The 19254-nt window shown below is 43.9% G+C and overlaps 1 protein-coding gene across 5 annotated transcripts in view; it reads right to left on the bottom strand.

The window, feature by feature from the left end:
- The window catches only part of ank2b (ankyrin 2b, neuronal), a 133433-nt gene that overhangs the window by 61005 nt on the left and 53174 nt on the right, over positions 1-19254 (bottom strand). For all 5 annotated transcript variants that reach the window (XM_069671815.1, XM_069671813.1, XM_069671816.1 and 2 more), the window contains exon 2: positions 3307-3408. In XM_069671815.1, coding sequence (XP_069527916.1) covers positions 3307-3408 — 102 coding nt within the window. The remainder of the gene's footprint in view (positions 1-3306; positions 3409-19254) is intronic.

Raw genomic sequence — 19254 nt, 5'->3', positions numbered from 1 at the left:
AGGTTAAACAGTCGATGTGATTAGGGTTCACCTTGTCCCAAAACTGTCAACAGGCGACACATACTGGACGCCAGATTCCCTGGTACTGATCGTTACCTCCCCCCAACATTCAAGTGGATTTGTCCATTTGGTGTCAGATTGGGAAAACATTGCATTAAAGGCTGATGCTACAAAATGAGCATGAATATCCTCCTATGATAAAGATCCTCTGTATGCAAATGTCTTTTTTTCTTGCATAAGAATCTCCAGTTCTGCAAATCCCCTCGGGGGTTGTATTCATCTCAGTACACCCCCTCTAACATGCCCTCCATCACCTCCAGGAAACCACCAACCCCTTCATCATGCACCACGCCCCTGTCTGCCCACGCCTGCATCCATTATATCTGTTACCTCATTCTGTCAGCCCACACGAACTAAATCACTTCCCAATTATCCATTGGATTTATTACACCGCCGATTTTACAGTAATGGAAATGGGATGTGGTGAAAATATAATTTAGCAGTGCCGGGGTTGGAGCGAGGGGGTTACAGCTGATCAGAGTAAACACCAGCTCATCAGTGCTGTATGTTACTGATCCATAATCAGCATCAGATATCTTCTGCTCTGTATTTGCTTTTCTCTAAAGCTTTGGGAAGTCAACTCCATCATCCCCATCAGATCAGCTTCCTTTATTTCATCAGTAGAAAATGGTTCAGGCCAGAGGCTCTGTTTCCCAGCTGAGATTGCACCAACCAGCCTCACACCAGACCTCGTGCTGTGGTCGGCCTCACTTCGACTGGTCTACATCGTTGAGCTCACAGTGCCCTGGGAAGGTGCAGCAGAAGAGGCCAACAACGAGGCTGGAAAGCGAAGGTCTGACCAGTTGAAGAAGGCTGCAGAGGCTTCACAGCCACATCAGCAGCAGCATTCTCCAAGGCAAGGCCATCCGCCAAGCCATAAAGGACGTCTCCAAGACCCCACCTGGGCTCCAAGGTGAGCAGACAGCATCTATTCACTGCTGAACCCTCTGGAGGTGTCGTGGGAAACACTGAGGAAGGAGGGTGCTCACTTTAAAACCCTGAGGATGCCACCGCTCACTTAGCAGCAGCATGCCTCATGAGCTAATGAGGTATTAGACTGCTCATGAACAGATCCTCATTGATAGGCTTTTAGGCCTCTTGGCAGGCTGCCTAAGTCTTATAGCCCCCAGCTAGCTTACAATAGCTAGTAGCATATAAATGTCAATATGCTGTACAGTTTAGATTTATGGTTAAACAGCTGCGTTGGATTTTTTTGGCCACTCATGCTAACAAATACCTTTTGGCAAACAACTAGCTATATGCACATGTAGCAGACGTGGAGCAACATTAGCATTTATACAGAGCTGTGTTTGTGTCCACCTGAATTATTTAAGATCTGTTAATTATCTGTTTCGGTCTCCACCAACTCCTGAGAAAAAATATTTGGCTCTTAAGCTGCTAAATTCTCCACTTGTTGATTTGTAGTCTAATGTTCACACTCTTTCAGCTCCATTTTGGTCTCCACCAACTCCCGAGAATAGTATCTTACTCTTTAGCTGCTACACGCTCCACCATGTCAGGAACGCAAAACCAAAACAAAGAGCTTAAAGACGCCAAAATGCTCTTTGGATCGGAAGAGAATTGCAAAGTTGGGTGACAATTTTTGTTGGTTTTGTCAAGCAACAGCCTTCACAGAGCTGTTAGTAAGAACATTTTAGAGTTGGTTAAAGTAATTTACTAGTTTTAAGCCCCCAAAAAACCCGTCATTTTCCAGAGTAATGAAGTTGAAGCTTATTGCAACTTGTGCGGACATCAACGCAAGATGGCTGACCCAAATGAAAAGAGCTGTGGGCCATTAGTTGACCTTGGCAACATGAAAGGTTCTCAACTAGACACAAAAGAATGCAATACTGGTATATTTATTTTCTCCTGCTAGACTAATAAGTTAAGTTGCATTTGTGTCAAATGAAAACGTATCTGTAGAGCAACATTTCTGTCTGTGTCGAGCACCAAAACCTACTCAGTTCATCCTTGAGTCCAAGTCGACGCTTGTGCCAAAATGTCAAGAAATTCCCTCAAGGCGTTCCTGATATATCATGTTCACAAGAATGGGATGGATGTGAGATCAAAGTGACCTTGACCTTTGCCCTTTCACAACCAAAATCTAATCACATCATTCTCGAGTCCAAGTTGACAATTGTGCCAAACTTTAAGAAATTCCCTCAAGGTCTTTGTGAGATATAGCGTTCACAAGAATGGGACGGACGGACATATAACAGCGGAGTCCAATTCTCCAGCCTCTCTCCATCACAGTAACAGGGTCATAAAGCTCCCGTGGGCGTTGGCTTGTGTAGCTGAAGGTTCTGACTGATGTTACGATCGTGTCAAAGTGAGTTATACGTGTTGGAACACGGAGACCTTGAGGTTTGTCACACACACACAAACTGTGTCTCCTCTATATAAAAGGTTTGGTTTGGTTTACCCACAACAACACTGGTGATCATCGTCAATCATTGGACTCCCAGTGATATCCTGCATATGGAAGCGTTTGGTAATGGACACACAAGTCCGTCTGATATCGCTGCAGAGTGTTCACTTTTACACACACGCCTGAGGTTGTGTGTGTCGACAGGAAATAGGAAGAAATAATAAAAGTGAAGTGAAGATGAATCTCTGCCCTCTGCAGCATCTTAAAAGAATTTGGTTTCCACATCCAAAATCTAGAGAGAGGATTTGTCATTGATGTTGATTTCCAATAGATGTCAACTACATGAAACATGATGCAACAAATATTAGCTACTGGAAGGTTCAAATAAAAAACAATCCAGATATTGGCACCAGACTGTAGATGATTAAAATACCTTTACAGGAAGGTATGATGACTGCCAGCGTCCTTCCTTCCATCAACAGTCGATAACAAATAGTCTCCACACGTCACAGAGACACAAGAACATCTCCATGTGACTTTTGTTTACCGGGCCGGTCGTTATGACAGGACTGTTTACCTCCTATCAGGTTTCACCGCAGCCCCGTCCTCATGTAAGCTGGAATGCTAATGGGGCTTAGAGGAGACTAGATAATGACGAGGCCTAAATAAAGATCAAACACAGTCCTCCCCTCTGCAGGAATGTCGAGCCATTTTCAGAAGGATACAAAATATTTATGGAGATTAGTTGTGGACGAGATGACTCCTTCAACCCATCAGCCACATAAGTCAATAGTTCCTGCCCTCTAATTTTACCCACAAGGATGCTGTGTACCAAAATATGACTGCTGTGTGTGGGTGTCACTTCCTCCGTCTCCTACCTGGTTGCAGGTGCCGATGTCCACTCCTCCTTTCAGATACTCCAACACCTTGTCGATGTTCCCTGCCCTCGCCGCTCGCAGGAAGCTGGTGTTGCTGTCCGACTGGAAGAGACACAGAAGAAACACAAATCAAAAACAGTTTCTTCAAACAACCCCAAACACACTTAAGTCTTCTGACTGAATGAGTAACATTTTCTCTACAAGCAGTTCGTATTTAGTGTATTTTACTTGTTAGATGGTTTAAGGCCGATCATTTTTAAGGCTGTATCCTGAAAGCAACACGTCATCTGAAACACATGAAACAGCAACTAAAGATGTGATGACTACAACCTTGCATCTTTGATGAACACCTGACCATCATGCTACATATTACACAGAGGGACTAATGAACCACTTCACATCCTTAATGTGAAAACAGGCCTGCAGGACCCACAAGGAGCTCAGAGGATCTGAAGCAGAATGGCCCAATGTATGGCAGGAAGGACCCAACACCAACTTGATCACTTGGCAATAGCTAAGCATCCACTTGGCGCTATCATCATGCATACATAAGATCACTTGTCACAGCTATGCAGACGATAAGCTGCTCTACATTTCAATATCTTATTAGAACACGAGTGGCCTCTGTCCAGACCTTATATGCATATGTTGGAGTAGGAGTGGGACAAAATATTGATACTTCAATATATATATGGTGATGTATCGTTATATGATTGTCTTGCAATATATCAATTATCACAGAGTCGCTGTAACGTGATATTATCGTTACTGTGGGCCACGTATCGTGAGTTACCCTCCGATTCCCACCCCTATTTTGGACATTGCCGTTTCACCCATCCTGGTCATCCTTCCCTGTCATACATAACACACACACACACACACTCTGTTCGACTATCTGGTTAGATGATTTAACGGAGCAATTTGTCTGGACAAAGACACTGTCAGTCAAAGCTGGTGTTCTCTGTAATCGATAGAAGCAGGAATATTTGAAATTGGCGCCATAGCTGTGGAGAAAGTCGTACAAACAGCTCGAGGTTTCGGCCATTCTACATTCCTACAATACCCAGCATGCATTGCGCCCCTCTCTCTGAAAGGAATGGCCCAGTGAGAGACGGGCATTTCAAACCTGACGATTTTGAGACATGACATCGGCGGCGCGCGTCCTAGATTGAGGAAGTTTTGCGAGCTCCGCCAGATTACAAGTTTTACGTAGTCTGGCGGAGGTTTTCCAGGGCCCATTGGAGAAGCGAGTGCGTCCTTGCATTTTTATCTATCATAAAGGCATTAGCGCCGCAAAATAGCATGATAGGACTGAGGTTGAAAATCGGCCAACTGGCCCTTTAAGGTTTTGCAGTTGCAACAATACACTAGAAGAAATGCACAAAGGGGCAGGTAAGAAAACACATGGAACAAATGTTTTTTGGAGAAGTCAGTAAAAGGAAGTAAACACATCTGTTTGACTCAAGGATCCACACGGTGTGTTGTCGTGGAAACACTGAATGTAAATTTGGTTTGTTTACAAGAAAACTCTAAAGCGCACCTTTAACAGCTTCTGTGTGTGCAGCAACAACAAGACTGAATATAAACGTATGTCTGCGTACTGTTAACCTCGACACATTTATGTTTTAGCTCTCTATTATAAAACAATCGAGCAGAATACCACATCAAGTAATTATCTACAATCATTGTTCAGCCATAATTAGATGCGTTTGTTTCCCTGCTGCTCAATAATCTGTGTGTCCGTGCTCGGGGAAGGACATGTCCCCTCTCTGTTTTTGGATGCTGAGCGAGCTGCAGTTGGACGCAGACCAGAGCTGTAAGGAGGCAGAGTGATTCAGCATTTTCCTCTCCACTAAAGTCCTGGCTCACACACACGGCGCGCTCAGAGCTCCCAGCGTTCTGCTCGCTCCTGCGGAAAAACACTGTGTGATGCTTATTTTTACTGCATTCAAACTGCGCTACCGCTTCCACAGGGAGGTCAGAGGTCACGCACAGAAATACTTCGGCATCACAGCAGGTGATCGCAGGGAATCGCTGTCTTGCTCATGGATACTTTAGCAGGTGTTTTAAGCTGATGGTTTATTATTAGCAGTGAAGGTCACAGTTTGCCTAAACTCTTCATTAGTAAGCTCGTTCAGTGCTGACAGTCATTAGAGACAGCACCATCACAGAGCGCAGAGAGCAGAGGAACAAACGCAGCACTGATGAGGTGTAACATCAGCAGCGACTCTGCAGCACTGATGTCTCCTCCACGAACAGTGCAGGTGTGATGTTTGTGGCTGACCTGCAGTCAGCTTCTGTCTGGCTGCTGCAGAGAACTGCACTGCATCACTCAGACTCGCAGCTCCTGGAGCTTTTCTGCAACACCGTCAAGATCACTTTAAAGGACAGTGCTTTTGTTTCTTTGTGTTTTTGTCCTCTAACAGACGATTCCATGTTCACGTTACATGCAGCTTATAAGTCATGCCAGAGCGCTACAAAAGAGCACCAGCAGAGACTTTAAGCTTGTTTGAAAAGGTTGTGTTGAAGCACCTTTATTGCATGTCACACTCCTTTCTGTCTCCTTCATTTCCTGTCTCATAAAAAGTGAAAAACCTCCAATAAAACGCCCCGAAAATAAAAGGAAACTGCAGCTCTATACTGATGTCCTTGTCGGTGTGTTCAAGGATGCTCTGACATCTAAGATTCATGACTTCTTCGTTGTGCATTAAAAATGTTAAAATAAAGTACCTCATTGGCAGGGAAAGATTCGTCCGGTAGAGGGCCCAGGGGCTGAAGGTTCAGGGGGCCCCCTCTTATCTATTTGTAGTGATTCAGGTAAATTTTATTACCTGATTTTTTAGGTAATATAGCCAACATAAGATCAGCTGCTTTACCATTTACTGCACGACAAATGAGGTTTAGGGACCAGTGGACCCCACCTAACTAACTGACTCTTTTTACTGAATCAAGAGTCCCGAGTCCTCATTACTTCTAACTCGTTCACTGACTCGCTCCTGCTACACGCTGCTAGCCACTGCAAACTGCGAATTTGAGGCGAGACCACCGAATAAGCCCTGTGACAAAAACAACCATTCTGGCGCTCGTTTCAACTCAGTACTCGCTCACACAGTCCAGCCCCTGGAGATCGCTCCCTGCCCTGAGCTGAAGGTTTGACTCGAGTTACACGAATCACTAACTTAGTACCCGTTCTCCCAACACGCCATTGAGCCCCCAACAGGAGCTGGTGGAACTCGTCTCATTGGTCAGGCGCTTGTGCCTGGTGCGCATGCTCTAAGGGCGCTTGGGCCGACGGGGGAGCTGACTCAAGTCACTCGAGTGACTCGTAAACCCAACTCTCTTTAGTGAGTGACTCACGCAATCTGAGTCGAACCTCCCACCTCTGGTATCTTGACAGCTTCAGGTTTGACTGTACAAGTTATTATAGGTTAAACTCTTTGTTAGGCTAGCAGTTCCCCCTGTTTTCAGTCGTTTTGGCTAATTTTAGCTAAACTAGCTAGCATAGCATGCAAAGAAGTCCATCAGACAGCAGCCTTCTTATCTGATTCTGGGTAACTCTGTGTGCTAAAATGTTATCACACTTAAAGGTCCAACTCCATGAACTGAAAGTCACAACTCTAAAGGGCGATAAACACCAGGAGCCCACACACTACAAGTGTACATGGGTCAACTGGCTGGAAATGCCACTGCTGTACTTCCTGGTACTGACACGCATCAAGTCTTCAGAAAAGCACATATTTAGTCACATTCAGCTCTGTGTTTGGCACCTATAAGAGTCTGTTTGCATGATGGGTGTCTATTGATACGACCATGACAAAACCAGTTAAGCTAGAACATCCTGTCACCCGAATGAGACGTAATTCACCTCTGTTTTCCTTCCTCATGGTGTGTCTCTGTGCTGCTGTAACATTTTAATTTCCCTCAGGTGACATTTTAAAGACCAAAATCATGGAGGAAAACAGGCACTCATTCATAGTGAAATAAAAAACACCTTTTACAAGTCCTGCAAAGTCTCGTTCATACAGCTGAACGTGTTTTTACAGGGTTAGCATTGTTTAGCATCTCTGCACAAAGCAGCCATAACCACAATATCCTTACATTCCCTCCAGAGCCACATTATACAAGACCTTCCCCTAATCGTCGTCCTGCAACCGGCCCAGTTTCTATGGTAACACATGGACCACCAGGACTCTCAGACAAGTGGGTCTTTTGAACGAAAAAAACACTTAACATCAGAGATAAAGGGAGAATTGTGGCAGCCGGCGTCCTACAGAAATAGTTTCATAATTCCTGGCTATAAGCAGCTTAGTCAGTTTGTCACTCTCTTTGATGGAGAGATGTTTTCAATGTGCTGCGCAGGTCAGAAACACTGCTTTACATGAAGGTCGTGTTGGGGGTGAGTCTGCATCAAATAGAAACAGAGATGAGAGGGAAATAAAGGATCTTTAGTCGAGCACGAAGGTCTCCGTTTCTTTCAGCACTACTTAAAGAGTAGATTTATGAGATGGAGTTCAGTAATTAAAGGGAAAGTCTGGTGTTTTTAAACCTGCCAGAGCCACATTAAAATATTATGGGGTACAAATAGTTTGGGATTGTTCCAGTAGCTTCAGCAGTCTTTAAACAGGCTGTAATGGCTGCAGTGTTACAAGACAAGACAAATGGTTGCCAAGATTGTTTTTCTAAAGCCGCTTTCCCACTGATCCAAAAACCCGCTAACTCCTGGCTTTATTGCTTAGTGGGAAAGGTTACAATCGGCACATCGTCTCAGCTCCGATCGACATTGATGGGAACACAAAACCCGGGTCGACACGCTGAACTGCTCCCTTTCCGGCGCGATGCTTTGACGCCCGTCTCCGTCCGAGCAGCGCTCGAACATCGCTCAAAATTTGCCGCCGCCGAGTTTGATAAACAGACTGAATGAGTAACAGATACAATACAGACCTAACCACCGTAACATCTTCACTGGTTACTAACCCTGTCTACGGAGCGTTTGTGACGTCAGACGGTGACGCGGCAGAGAAGAGACCGGACAGGAGGATACTTCACTAGCAATGGGAAAAGAGACAATCGGCATCTATTAGCGGGTCTTCCTGGGTTTGAAAAACCTGCGTGAACACACTAAATTTGGTGGGAAAGAGGTTTGTGTCTGACAAATTTACAGAACGGATCCCTACAGTGACAAAAACAAGAACTTTTGGGGCTATACTTTGTGAGGCACATTTGCCCCCAAGGACTACACTGCAGCCATGACAGCCTATGTCCCTCCTGCAGGCTCATTTAGACCCCATACTATATAAACATAGGGCATAATTCTTCTTAAATTAAACAGAGAATGAATATCCCCAATAATAATCGCTGCATCATACATGTCCTTTCTTCAACAATGCGTTCCTGCTTCTGCTCCAGCTCGTGTCTCGACACATCACTGCGTGACTCAATCAAACCTGCCAAGCGTGACGAAGCGCGGCCCTACGGCTCCTCCAGCAACACATTACATCAAACATTCATTTACAAAGTCAACGTCCTCATCTGAGGGGAGCGAGGGGCTTTATCAATAATGCAGAGCAGCCCCCCTTAACCCTCACACAGACACACCAGTGCCCAGGCTGGGAGCATCCTTGCCCCTCCCAGTCAGCAGACAGAGAGGCTTCCTGTGTGTCTGTGGAGGCAGCAAAGTAAGCACGGAGCAGAGAGTAAAGCTTCCTTTAGATGTGTCTGTCAGCACAGCGGCGCACCATGGCATCAGTGTATAATTCCCAGGTGTCACATTTCCTTTGAGTAATATAATATAGAAGAAAACACACAAACACACACACATGCAGGCACTGATATACCTTCTCAAAACCTGCATCCTCAAGGGCTCAAGACAAAACCTTGAAGGATTAGTGCAGTTTTTGACTGTCTTGTTTGTCATTGCACCGATTAGCTTGTTAGCAATTTCGCTAGCAAGTATTAGCTACACAAGAGCTTCTATTTGTCCCCACTAGCAAGGGTCAACTTAGGTACAGTTGAGTTCTAGTAGCTCCAATGCTAACCCCCTAGAGTTTCTCACATGTGACCACCTTTAAAGCTACTGTAAGGACTTTTTAACTAGTTATGAAACATACTAAAATGAATACTGATGCCTTTATATGAGCTACAAAAGTAATATATATATATATGTTTTAGCACTAGCAACAGAGGCCCCTTTATTTGTTGTCCAACTTACAGTTTGTATGTCTCAGATGTAAATTTGCGCAAAAGCAATACATAAAATGTACGTAGATAAAACTTGGTGTCCACAGGTAAAAAAAAACAAGACTAGGTCAAAAGTTCAAAAGTGTTACAAGGTTTCAAACGTGTTTGAAAGCAGGTGCACGCTGCAGACGTAGCTGAGGAGCAGCGGACGAGCAGCCCCGCCTACTCCCCGAACAAAATATCCAGAGCCGTATAGACAGAGAGTCGCGTCAGTGGAGGTCCAATCATGATTCGCCATTGCGATGACGCGACTCTCTCTCTCTACGGCTTTGAAAGTACCGTCAGTCAGTCAGTCAGTCACATTCAGACCCCTGTGTAGGGCTGACCCCGGCAGTCAGCCGAAAAAACAGTCCAACCCTAAAATAAATCAGGCAACGTCAAGATAAGGAGTGGCACTCTTAATGTGACCTTTTGCACAAGCATTTAATGACCTCTGCTGTGTACGTTGAAACTTAAAAGCAGCATGAGAAACGTAGCAAAACACTGATTTAGACAGAAATGTTGGAGCATTGAAACTCTGTGTACGTCTGTGTACGTGGTAAACAAGCTCATATGTTCACGTCGCTGCTGATTTGGTTACACCTCTTACTCTCCAGCCAACCGAGAGGAAATACACCTCAAAGCCGATTGCAACCAGGAAGCAATATCAAAATGGTGCACACTGTTTTAAAAGTATAACATAGCCTTGTTAGCTAGTTCCCGCTCCCTTAAAGTCATATTTGCTTTAAAACATGGTGACTGAAAATCTGAAGAGAAGTTTAACCAAACAATCTTCACACAAGGTCCATGAAGGCCGTGTGGACTTCATGGACCTACTGTTTCACAGGTCAATCATTAACTTAATACTGAAATCAAGTAAGCGTTTCCTTTCCTTTCCTGGGACAGATCATTTGACTTGTTGGAGGTGAAGCACTAATTAAATGAACAAAGACTCCTCTCCATGATAACACATCTTTAAACCAAAGGTTACCACTGCTCTCATCACGTCTACCAAACCAGAGCACATGACCAAATGTTCTTGGGCATTTCTCGCCGTCAGAACGTTTAAAACAGGACATTTTGTGGTGTCAGAAGGAGAGTAAGAACACATAGGTGTCAGCTGTGTCCTTGCATGTTTAATTGAAGGAGCACATTCTATTCCTGTCAGGACGGGATAACACTTTCTGTGTTTACTAGCAACTGCACTCCTGCCTCTGGTGACGGCTCTGTGTGCGCTCATCGTGATATTAAAAGCTCCTTTGGGTTAGTGTGCACAGATTAATCCATGAACACACCAACAGTTAAAAGATTATGACTGACAGCACTTTAATACATGTAACCAATAACCATTAAAGCCACTTATATTCTGCTATTATCTTAAACTTGGAAGTTTTCACCCTACAGCAAAATCAGTATATTACAGGAAGTTGTTCTCTTTCAATGTTTGTATTGATACCAATAAAAAAATGCACTTTAATTGGTATGTAACATGGGCATAATTGGAGAGCAAGGTAACCTTGTAGAAGATGATGCTAAGAGACGCTAATGGGTATTACGGCAATTAATCACAATGTCATCGTTATCGCGATATGAGCATTCGCAGTAAACACATCGCAGTCGTCTCAATTTATTGCAATGAATAAAAAAAAATTCTCTCTCTTAGCATGCAAACATGTTTCCTACTGGGTGGCGCCCCGGGGATCGCGACCATGCTTTCACACCTAATTTACTTCAGAACAAGCAGCTATCACTAATACCTGTTAACATGTAGACAGGTTCTAAGCGTTAGGCCTATAGCTAATATGCACTCTTTATCGCAATATTGTTGAGTTTTCTAACATCGTGCAGCTCTAATGGGCACCTTGAAACAGTCGCTGATGGGTAACATTAACCAAGCAGCAAAGGGTTTATTGATTACTGATGCTAAGGGGGCGTTGAAAGAGAAGCAAATCATTCAAAATAGATGTTAAAGGGTGCCTGAAAACAGGCGTAGGCTCTGTTGAAAAAGTCGCTGAATTGTACCTTAAAAATGAAAATAAAGGGTAACAGAAGCTTGAAAGCTGAAACCTCATGCTAAATGACACTAAATGGTACCTTGAACTAGACACTAGAGGCACATTAATAACGACACTAAAGGGTAATTTACAACGGATGCTAAAGAGGACGTAGAAAGAGAGGCTACATGAAATTATGACGAAGACGCTAGAGGGAACCTTGAAGCAAATGGGTATCTTTTAAGTCTGTTTGGTTAAAAGATATAATATGAATTGTTTTTTATGATATGTTGACTAGACATCATTAATGCACAATAGAAATCTCTATTCTCAAGCTGACAGTACAGGGACCATAGCAGGTCCCAGTATATGTACACACATATTGTTTTCACTCCCTGTATCGATGTTCGGATCAATGTCAGCTGACCTGCACACATTTAATCCAGCCTTGAGAGAAGAGTTGGAGATGGCCTCGGGCTGTTCCCAGCCAATCAGAGCTCTCCCTGTGGACCTATTAGCATACAGAGCATCAGTGGAGGACCTGGAGGATTATTCTCGCCTGGGCAGCATCCGTGTAGGGGTTTTAGAGCTACTGATATACTGTCAGCGTTCTATACATACACTGCGCATTATGTAAGAAATATTATGTAAGGACATTTCATATTCAACATAAAGTCTCTGTGTACAGTCCTCTGACTCAAACTGTACGACAAGACGTCTCTAATGCATCGTGCAGACAGTCCGAGAATAACTTTAAGCTCAGTATGGAGGAAAACTTATTTTGTTCAGGTTGAAAGTGACAACTCTAACTTTACATTACATTAAACGTCATTTAAAAAGCTACAGCTTAATTAGTGTAGAAATATTTGATCAATAAATTTACCCTTTATCTACTACTGAGTCTACAACTCAGGAAGATATGTCAGTCACTGTAAAGAAGTAGAGTAAGAAGATTATATTTGTGGGACATGGGGTCGAAGGTCATGGGGTCAAGACGTAGCTGCCTCCAGAATAGAGCGCGTCTAAAACAGGAAGTGGTGGGGATGTTTCGTTGGAGGGACTTAAGGGTTAAATATCGCAGCAAATATCGGCCACCCGAATATAATGGAGGAAATACTGATCATACAAATACATATGGAATTTAAATGTGATTTTAACCAGTTAGTTAGCGGACCAAAACGCAGTAAGCTCAGCTGATTGTATAAGTTAGTATGCAAAGAGATGTAGGGCTGGAACAGGTATACCTAGAACTGTTCTTTGGTCGCTGCTACCAAAGCGGCCATATTTTCCAAACACTTCAAAATTTGACCATCTGGTGCAACTGCAGCGTCAGTTTTCAAATGAATGCAGTCATGTTACAGATTATAAATAAGAAGCGTCTCATCAGTCTCTGATTCTGCTCCAACATGGCAGCTCTGGTCTAATGTTTTGCTGTCCCATTGATGAGCATCTTCATTTTAGCATCAGCAATTTCCCATGCTTATAAAAGCTCAGCATAACAACAAAACATGACAAAAACAACAGTCTGAATGAGTTTACTTTACTGTTCTGCTGACTACTTCCTGTTTCTAGCCTGAGCTCTTTCATGTAACCTCGGAGAATCGTAAATCGGTTGTTTTTCTGGTGAACCACGTCGGTCTAACCTGAAATATCTCAACCAACGTTTGGTGGATATCTATGAGATTTGGTACAGCCAATCATTGTCCCCACAGGGTGAATCCTACTGACTTTGGTGATCCATTGACTTTCCATGTAGATGCTTGGTCTTAGTTAAGGATGCTAGTTTCATAAAATCTTCCGAAGCTTGATGACAACAGTAGAGTGGAGCCACACCGTTTTTTTTACCTCTCTCTTTTCCTTTTTTGGCTTGAGTTGAAAAACCTGGATGGACATTTTATTTGTACCTGTTTTTTACTTTATTTAAGTAAACAGTTAAACTTTTTACCAAGTGGTCGTGTGGATTTTTTGGTGCAGAATACGATCGAGGGACTCGTTAGAGCGTCAAGCTCGGGCTTCATTCAGTTAAAGCTACAGACACCGTGCTTTTATGGTGACAACATGGTGATATTGCTGCTATAATCACAAATGCAGTTTGAACTGTAATGCAGAACCTCTCACAGTGAAGTTATAATTGATATTATGCGTCCATGTGTAACAGTGCTTCCAGAGAGCTGAGTAAGAAAACAAATGATTGCAAAGGGTAAATAGCACGTATCACCACACACCTGCAAACATGTACAGAGAGAGAGACTGTTGGAATGACGTCCAGCTCTGTTTGCTGTTTCACTGACTGTTTTCTTCATGTTTCTGTCTCAGCCTCTCTTTCATCCTTTCAGATACCAGAAGCTCAGCTGTCAGGAGGTCACAGCAGGCTGTCAGTGCACCTCCTACTCCTCCTCCTACAGACACACCAATTACACCAGACTGGACCCTCCTGTGCCAGTCGGTAAGATGCATCAGGTAAAATACACAACAGAACTCTCAACAGCCTTTTTCAGGGTTCCCGCTCTCTTTAAGAAATCACTTTCCAGGAGTTTTTCTTGACAACACAGGACAGCACCTGCAAACGGAGAATCCGGCGACCGAGGCACAAAACAGCTTCTGCTGTTAGGTAAACACAGAGAGAGCTGGCTTATGGAAACCAGTAAAGGTAGCAACCAGCAGGGCGATAACACCAGTGAGCTGCCATAAGAATATGTCATCAAGTCATTTTGAGTCAAAAGATCCAATGTTTTAGCGCTAAAGGAAATTAGCATCGCGATCACGATAATATTATCTGAACAAACCATTTTACATGAAATGACGTGTGCTCAAACTTACAGGAATAGTTCTGTTAGTGAACTATTAGCTGCTGACTTCACATTGCTAACAATCTGCTGCGTCAATACTGCACACTGACCAGCTACAGCAGCCTCAGAGGGTCAAACCTCAAACTCAGAAACGCAATAGGTACGTCCTTTTTTACTGCTGCACATAAGAGGCGTCCTTTTTATCAGTGGCGCCCAACATTTCTTGTTCAAATCCAATCCGGTTGGTGGTGAGAATGCGCCTTTAAGCTGGCCAACATAAACAAGAAGAAGAAGATGAAATCCAGTGTTTACAGTTAGAACCAGCCAATCACCAGACCGACATGTTATCTAAGAACGCAGGAAAGAAAATGATCATGTTCCTGTTCCATGAGCTGGTTTGTCACTACTCGAGCAGCACGCATCTCATTAGACACTCATCTGACCTTTTAGAGGAGCTTTTAGAGAAGATGATAATTCGGATGGTCATGCAGCAGCAGCAGAAGTTTAAACCGTGTTGGAAACTCTCAGCATGCCCTGAATACATGCTACACACTGATTTAAGCAGTTTTAGTGTGCTTTGTCTTCCCCTGGAAACGCGACAAAAGCAGTAGAACTTTGAAAACCAAAAATGCATGCATATGTAAGTTGATTTAAAAATGCTAAATTATTTGCATGATTAAAACTTTGCAGGTTCAAATTTCATTGGTGGCAAAAGACAAAAGTTCCAGTCACTTAAAAACAAGGCACTCGATTGAATAACGCTCATTCAGAAACAAACCTGCGGCCTAGCTGGCACATAAACTGGAAAGTACTCGTAAAAAGCCATACATTCAGATTCTGCACAGACATAATTAGTGATATTTTTCTCTGCAGAGTCGCTGCAGCGGCGGCGGCATGCTGCTAAAGTCATTACATCTCTTTTCAAATTAGCCACCAGAGTCCACACGCTGCTGTGCACGGACACTTTAGGAACAAAAATGTCACACTGGCCTTTAAAGGGAGAGGAGAGGTACCGACACCCCGCCCTGTCCCACACACACACACACACACACACTTACACACCAGCTCTGCAAACACCTGAATCTTCTAAGTCCAAAGCACTTTCCACACGCTGTCATTGGGAACAGAGGAATGTCTCAGCTCCATGCAAAGGTACTTATGTGAACAGCTTTGCATGCACGTTTAGCAGCTTGTCAGCGACAGATTCAAAGTGCTGCCGCTCAGATTGTGAGCGAAATAAAAATAACTCGGAGGATTTAAAGCGAGAGATGACACCGCCTCCCGAGAGCTTCAAAGTTGCTGCTTTAAAAAAAGTTACCTAAAACCTTCTCAGTTGTAAATCTCCTGAAATACTCCAAAGACAGCTCTGCAGAAGCATCCTGTAAGACGCCGCTGCACCTGCCAGCGCGGGCTCTTACCAGCATCAGAGGAGGCTGCGCAGGGAAGTGCTCCTCACAGTAAAAGTCGGGCCACGCGTTCTGCTCCAGGTTGGACACGCTGCCGGCGCTCTTCAGGCCCTTGTCCGAGCCGCACACCTTACACATGGCAGCGTTTCCCATGATGCAAGGTTTACAAGTCTATCCCATCAGATCGTAAAGAGATCTCTAATCACTGATAATCCCCTCCCTGTCCCTGCGTCCCCCTACGCTACCATCCGGGGGGGGCACCCCCTCAGTCTCCACAGAACCTCACTTCCCCTGAGCCTCAGCCTCAGAGCTCCTGCCCCTGTCGCACCACTCCGCTCGACTTGTTACCAGTACAGTGCAAGCTCTGACCATTGACTGACACCCCCTCCCCACTCCCCCAACCCAGCTATTTTTACACCCACCAGCCCAGCTATGCACGTAGAGAGAGGAGAGAGAGGGTGGTCTGCATGGGGCAGCAGGCCAAAACAGGAAGGGGGAGGGGGCATCACAGACGCACTAAGTATGGACTGATATATGGCCTATATCTGCTAATATCCAGCTCTTTATACTCCGGTGACACCCAATTTATTATCATTAAAGCATGAATAAATATGAAGATAAAGATACACACAAATCAAGACATTTTGAGGTCTACACGTTTGTTCTCAATGTCATCCCTAAAAACAGCCTGTACTGTATCCACAGAGTGCCTCAGTAGATGACTAACAGACTGACACATGACCTGATCTGCACTGAGGTGAAATAAACGCCCTTTTTACGCCCATCTCACGTCTGTGTTGGAATTCAAATGAATGCAAGAATCAGTTTGAGACTGATAGCAGCCCACTAACACACAGCGTTCTGCTTGTTAAAGTGGTTTGAATGCATCCCTGTTACATCGCTCCTGTGTTACTACTGTGCAATAAAGAACGTCAGCACAATCTCATCATGCTTTGCCACGCCCCCTTTTGTGTCTCATACAGACTCACAAATAGGGATGCACGATATTGGATTTTTTTGCGGATATCTGAGCCGATGTTTTCCAACCTTTCTTGCAGATTACGATGCCGATATATTCTCCCCTGTAGTGGAGTTGATATCATGCCTATTCTTATTGTTGTGACAGAAGAGGCGTTGTACAAAAGGTCACGTGTCTGATCACTCACGTTTCTGAGCGAACCTGAATGCAGCATCCCCGCCGAGACATGCCCAGACTTGTTTACTGCACCTACTACGGAGACATCAGTGATCACTGACGAACTCTTTTGTTTGATGTTTATGTTACTCTCTGTTAGCGTCGGCTTTGACTGCGAGGGTTTTTTTGTTTGATGTTGTTAAGTCGGTAAAATTACCAGAATGTAAAGGTTGTTTAACTACAGTTCACTGGCTCGAGTTTCTGCAACTTTTTAGTCTTTATTTGTATACTGTTGAGAATTTTGTGCAGGCGGTGCCCGCACACACTCGCGCCGGGTTAATGTCGTAGCATTATGTCAAGCTTTTTAGGAAATCATCGAGCATTTAGGCAGAATGAAAGTGTTTTATCAGTGGAAAATTACATATCAACATCGGCAGATATGTTATTTTCCGCAGATACCGATAACGTGCCGATAATATCTGCTTCCCTACTCACAAGTTAGTTTTAAGGTATCTTTTGGCGTTTGTGTTGAGGTGCCTTTTCCCCCCGTTCTTTTAGGCACAAAAACGTTGGATTAGTTTAAGAAACACATCATCATATGAGTTAAAAAATTGGTCCCAAATTAGGATTTTCTCACCCTGTCTAGTACGTAACCCTAACCTCTGTATTCTGGATGTTTGAAGTATTTGTCCTGGACATCTAATATCAGAGCGGGCATGTTAACATTGAAGTCCAAAGGGTCTCATGAAGACGTTAAAAGACCTTCACAAAAGTCATGGCAGCAAAAGCTATTAGCCGTTAGCATTGTTGTTCCTCTTTTAAGTCAACCCACAGCAACAACTCAACTGTGTCACTGGCACCACTTCCTGTCACCCACTAAACTCTGATTGCACTATTATTCTCAAATCAGCTGAAACTGCCATCACTCGGCTCAACCACAGACCGATCTGAATCAGGAAATCAATCAGTGCTGTGGGTGGTGATCCAGCGCTCGGAAACGTGAGGTAGATAACGGAGATGATCTACAGATCTATCAGATGTGTGGTCTGGCTTACAGAGATGAATTTATGCATCAAGGGTGCAGAATATAGTTCTGTTCAAATTGTTGTAATGATGATGGGGATTGTAGTCCTGGCTTTGCACCGATGTTTTATCTCATTGTTTTGTCCTGCATTAGTGACCTTCTTTGACTGACAGTAAAGTGTGCAGGAATCTGTATATTGAAACCTAACAAGTGTGATCGTCTCTCTCACTATCGGAGAATAAAAAGTGTTCCTTACTACACTGAAAATACTATCATTCATACATGTCATCGATACTTGTATATAATACTGTCAATGATGTGTATCCTCCTGCTGCTTACCATGTAAATATGTGCAGCGGCTCCTTTAAGGTTACATATACAACCAGTGTAAGCTGCCTCCATGTGACCTTTTCCTGAATGCCTCCACAGAGGCTGAAAACGTATCCTCGCTTTTTACTGCATGCTTGCTGAACACCTGCTGACGTTCTTCTAACTACAGGAGGAAGTGAAGAACAAGAGCGGCTTCATCATGTAGGAAGGAAATAATGGGAAATATCATGGACTGTTGTCGTTATATTATCGGTTATTTAAGGCCCACTGCAGTGTATTTTGGCATTTTTGATATTTCCCATTTTTCTGACTAACTTCCTGACTAAAAAATCAACTTGTTGCTGAGGTCAAACCTTAAAGCTGTTTAAACAGAATTATAACATATGGCTATAGTAGAAGCTGCAGGTCACACATCATCCTCTAAGATTGTGCAGGCGCACTGGCATGATCTGCCATCCCTAATGGGTCTAGGTCAAAGTTCAAGAACTTTGTGTTGTACAAAAACACATGGACAGATAATTTACTAGTTGCTAGCTGTTAGGCTAGTTAGCTCAGTTAGCGCCCGGACTGGAGGCCCTTCCTTTTTATCCAGTATCCACCATTGTAAATGAGTAATGGTGGTCATCTCATTGTAAATCAGGCTTTCACACTCGTCCAGCCTCCAGAGTGATTTTTCTTTAACACTGTGATCACTACGCAACATGTCCCTGGCTGCTCAATGGAAGCAGGCAAGGTGTTTGCTAATGCGGATCTGTGTCAGACTGCAGCCCGCAGCAGAGCCGCATCGATCCAGCCGGACTGAATGCAAATTAAAGTGACACAGACCTTTTCATGGCGATTGATCGGTTGACAGAATTAATGGCGTGCAGTTTAATAGAAGCTTCAGACATCAGGTCCCTGCCGTCGCTACATGTTGGTGTGTGTGTGTTTCACCCACGGTCAGATGTGTGTGTCCTTGTCAGGGAGGTAAATGTCCCCATTCACTTTGACGCACACAATGCTCTCACTGTTGAAAATATCACCCAAACAATTCTCATTCACTGAATATGTCAGC

This window comes from Semicossyphus pulcher, unplaced genomic scaffold (genome assembly GCF_022749685.1).
Source record: "Semicossyphus pulcher isolate SPU_LCO1_2020_fin unplaced genomic scaffold, fSemPul1.0.p SCAF_21, whole genome shotgun sequence".
Lineage (NCBI taxonomy): Eukaryota > Metazoa > Chordata > Actinopteri > Labriformes > Labridae > Semicossyphus > Semicossyphus pulcher.
This window is presented reverse-complemented; position numbering and strand designations above follow the sequence as displayed.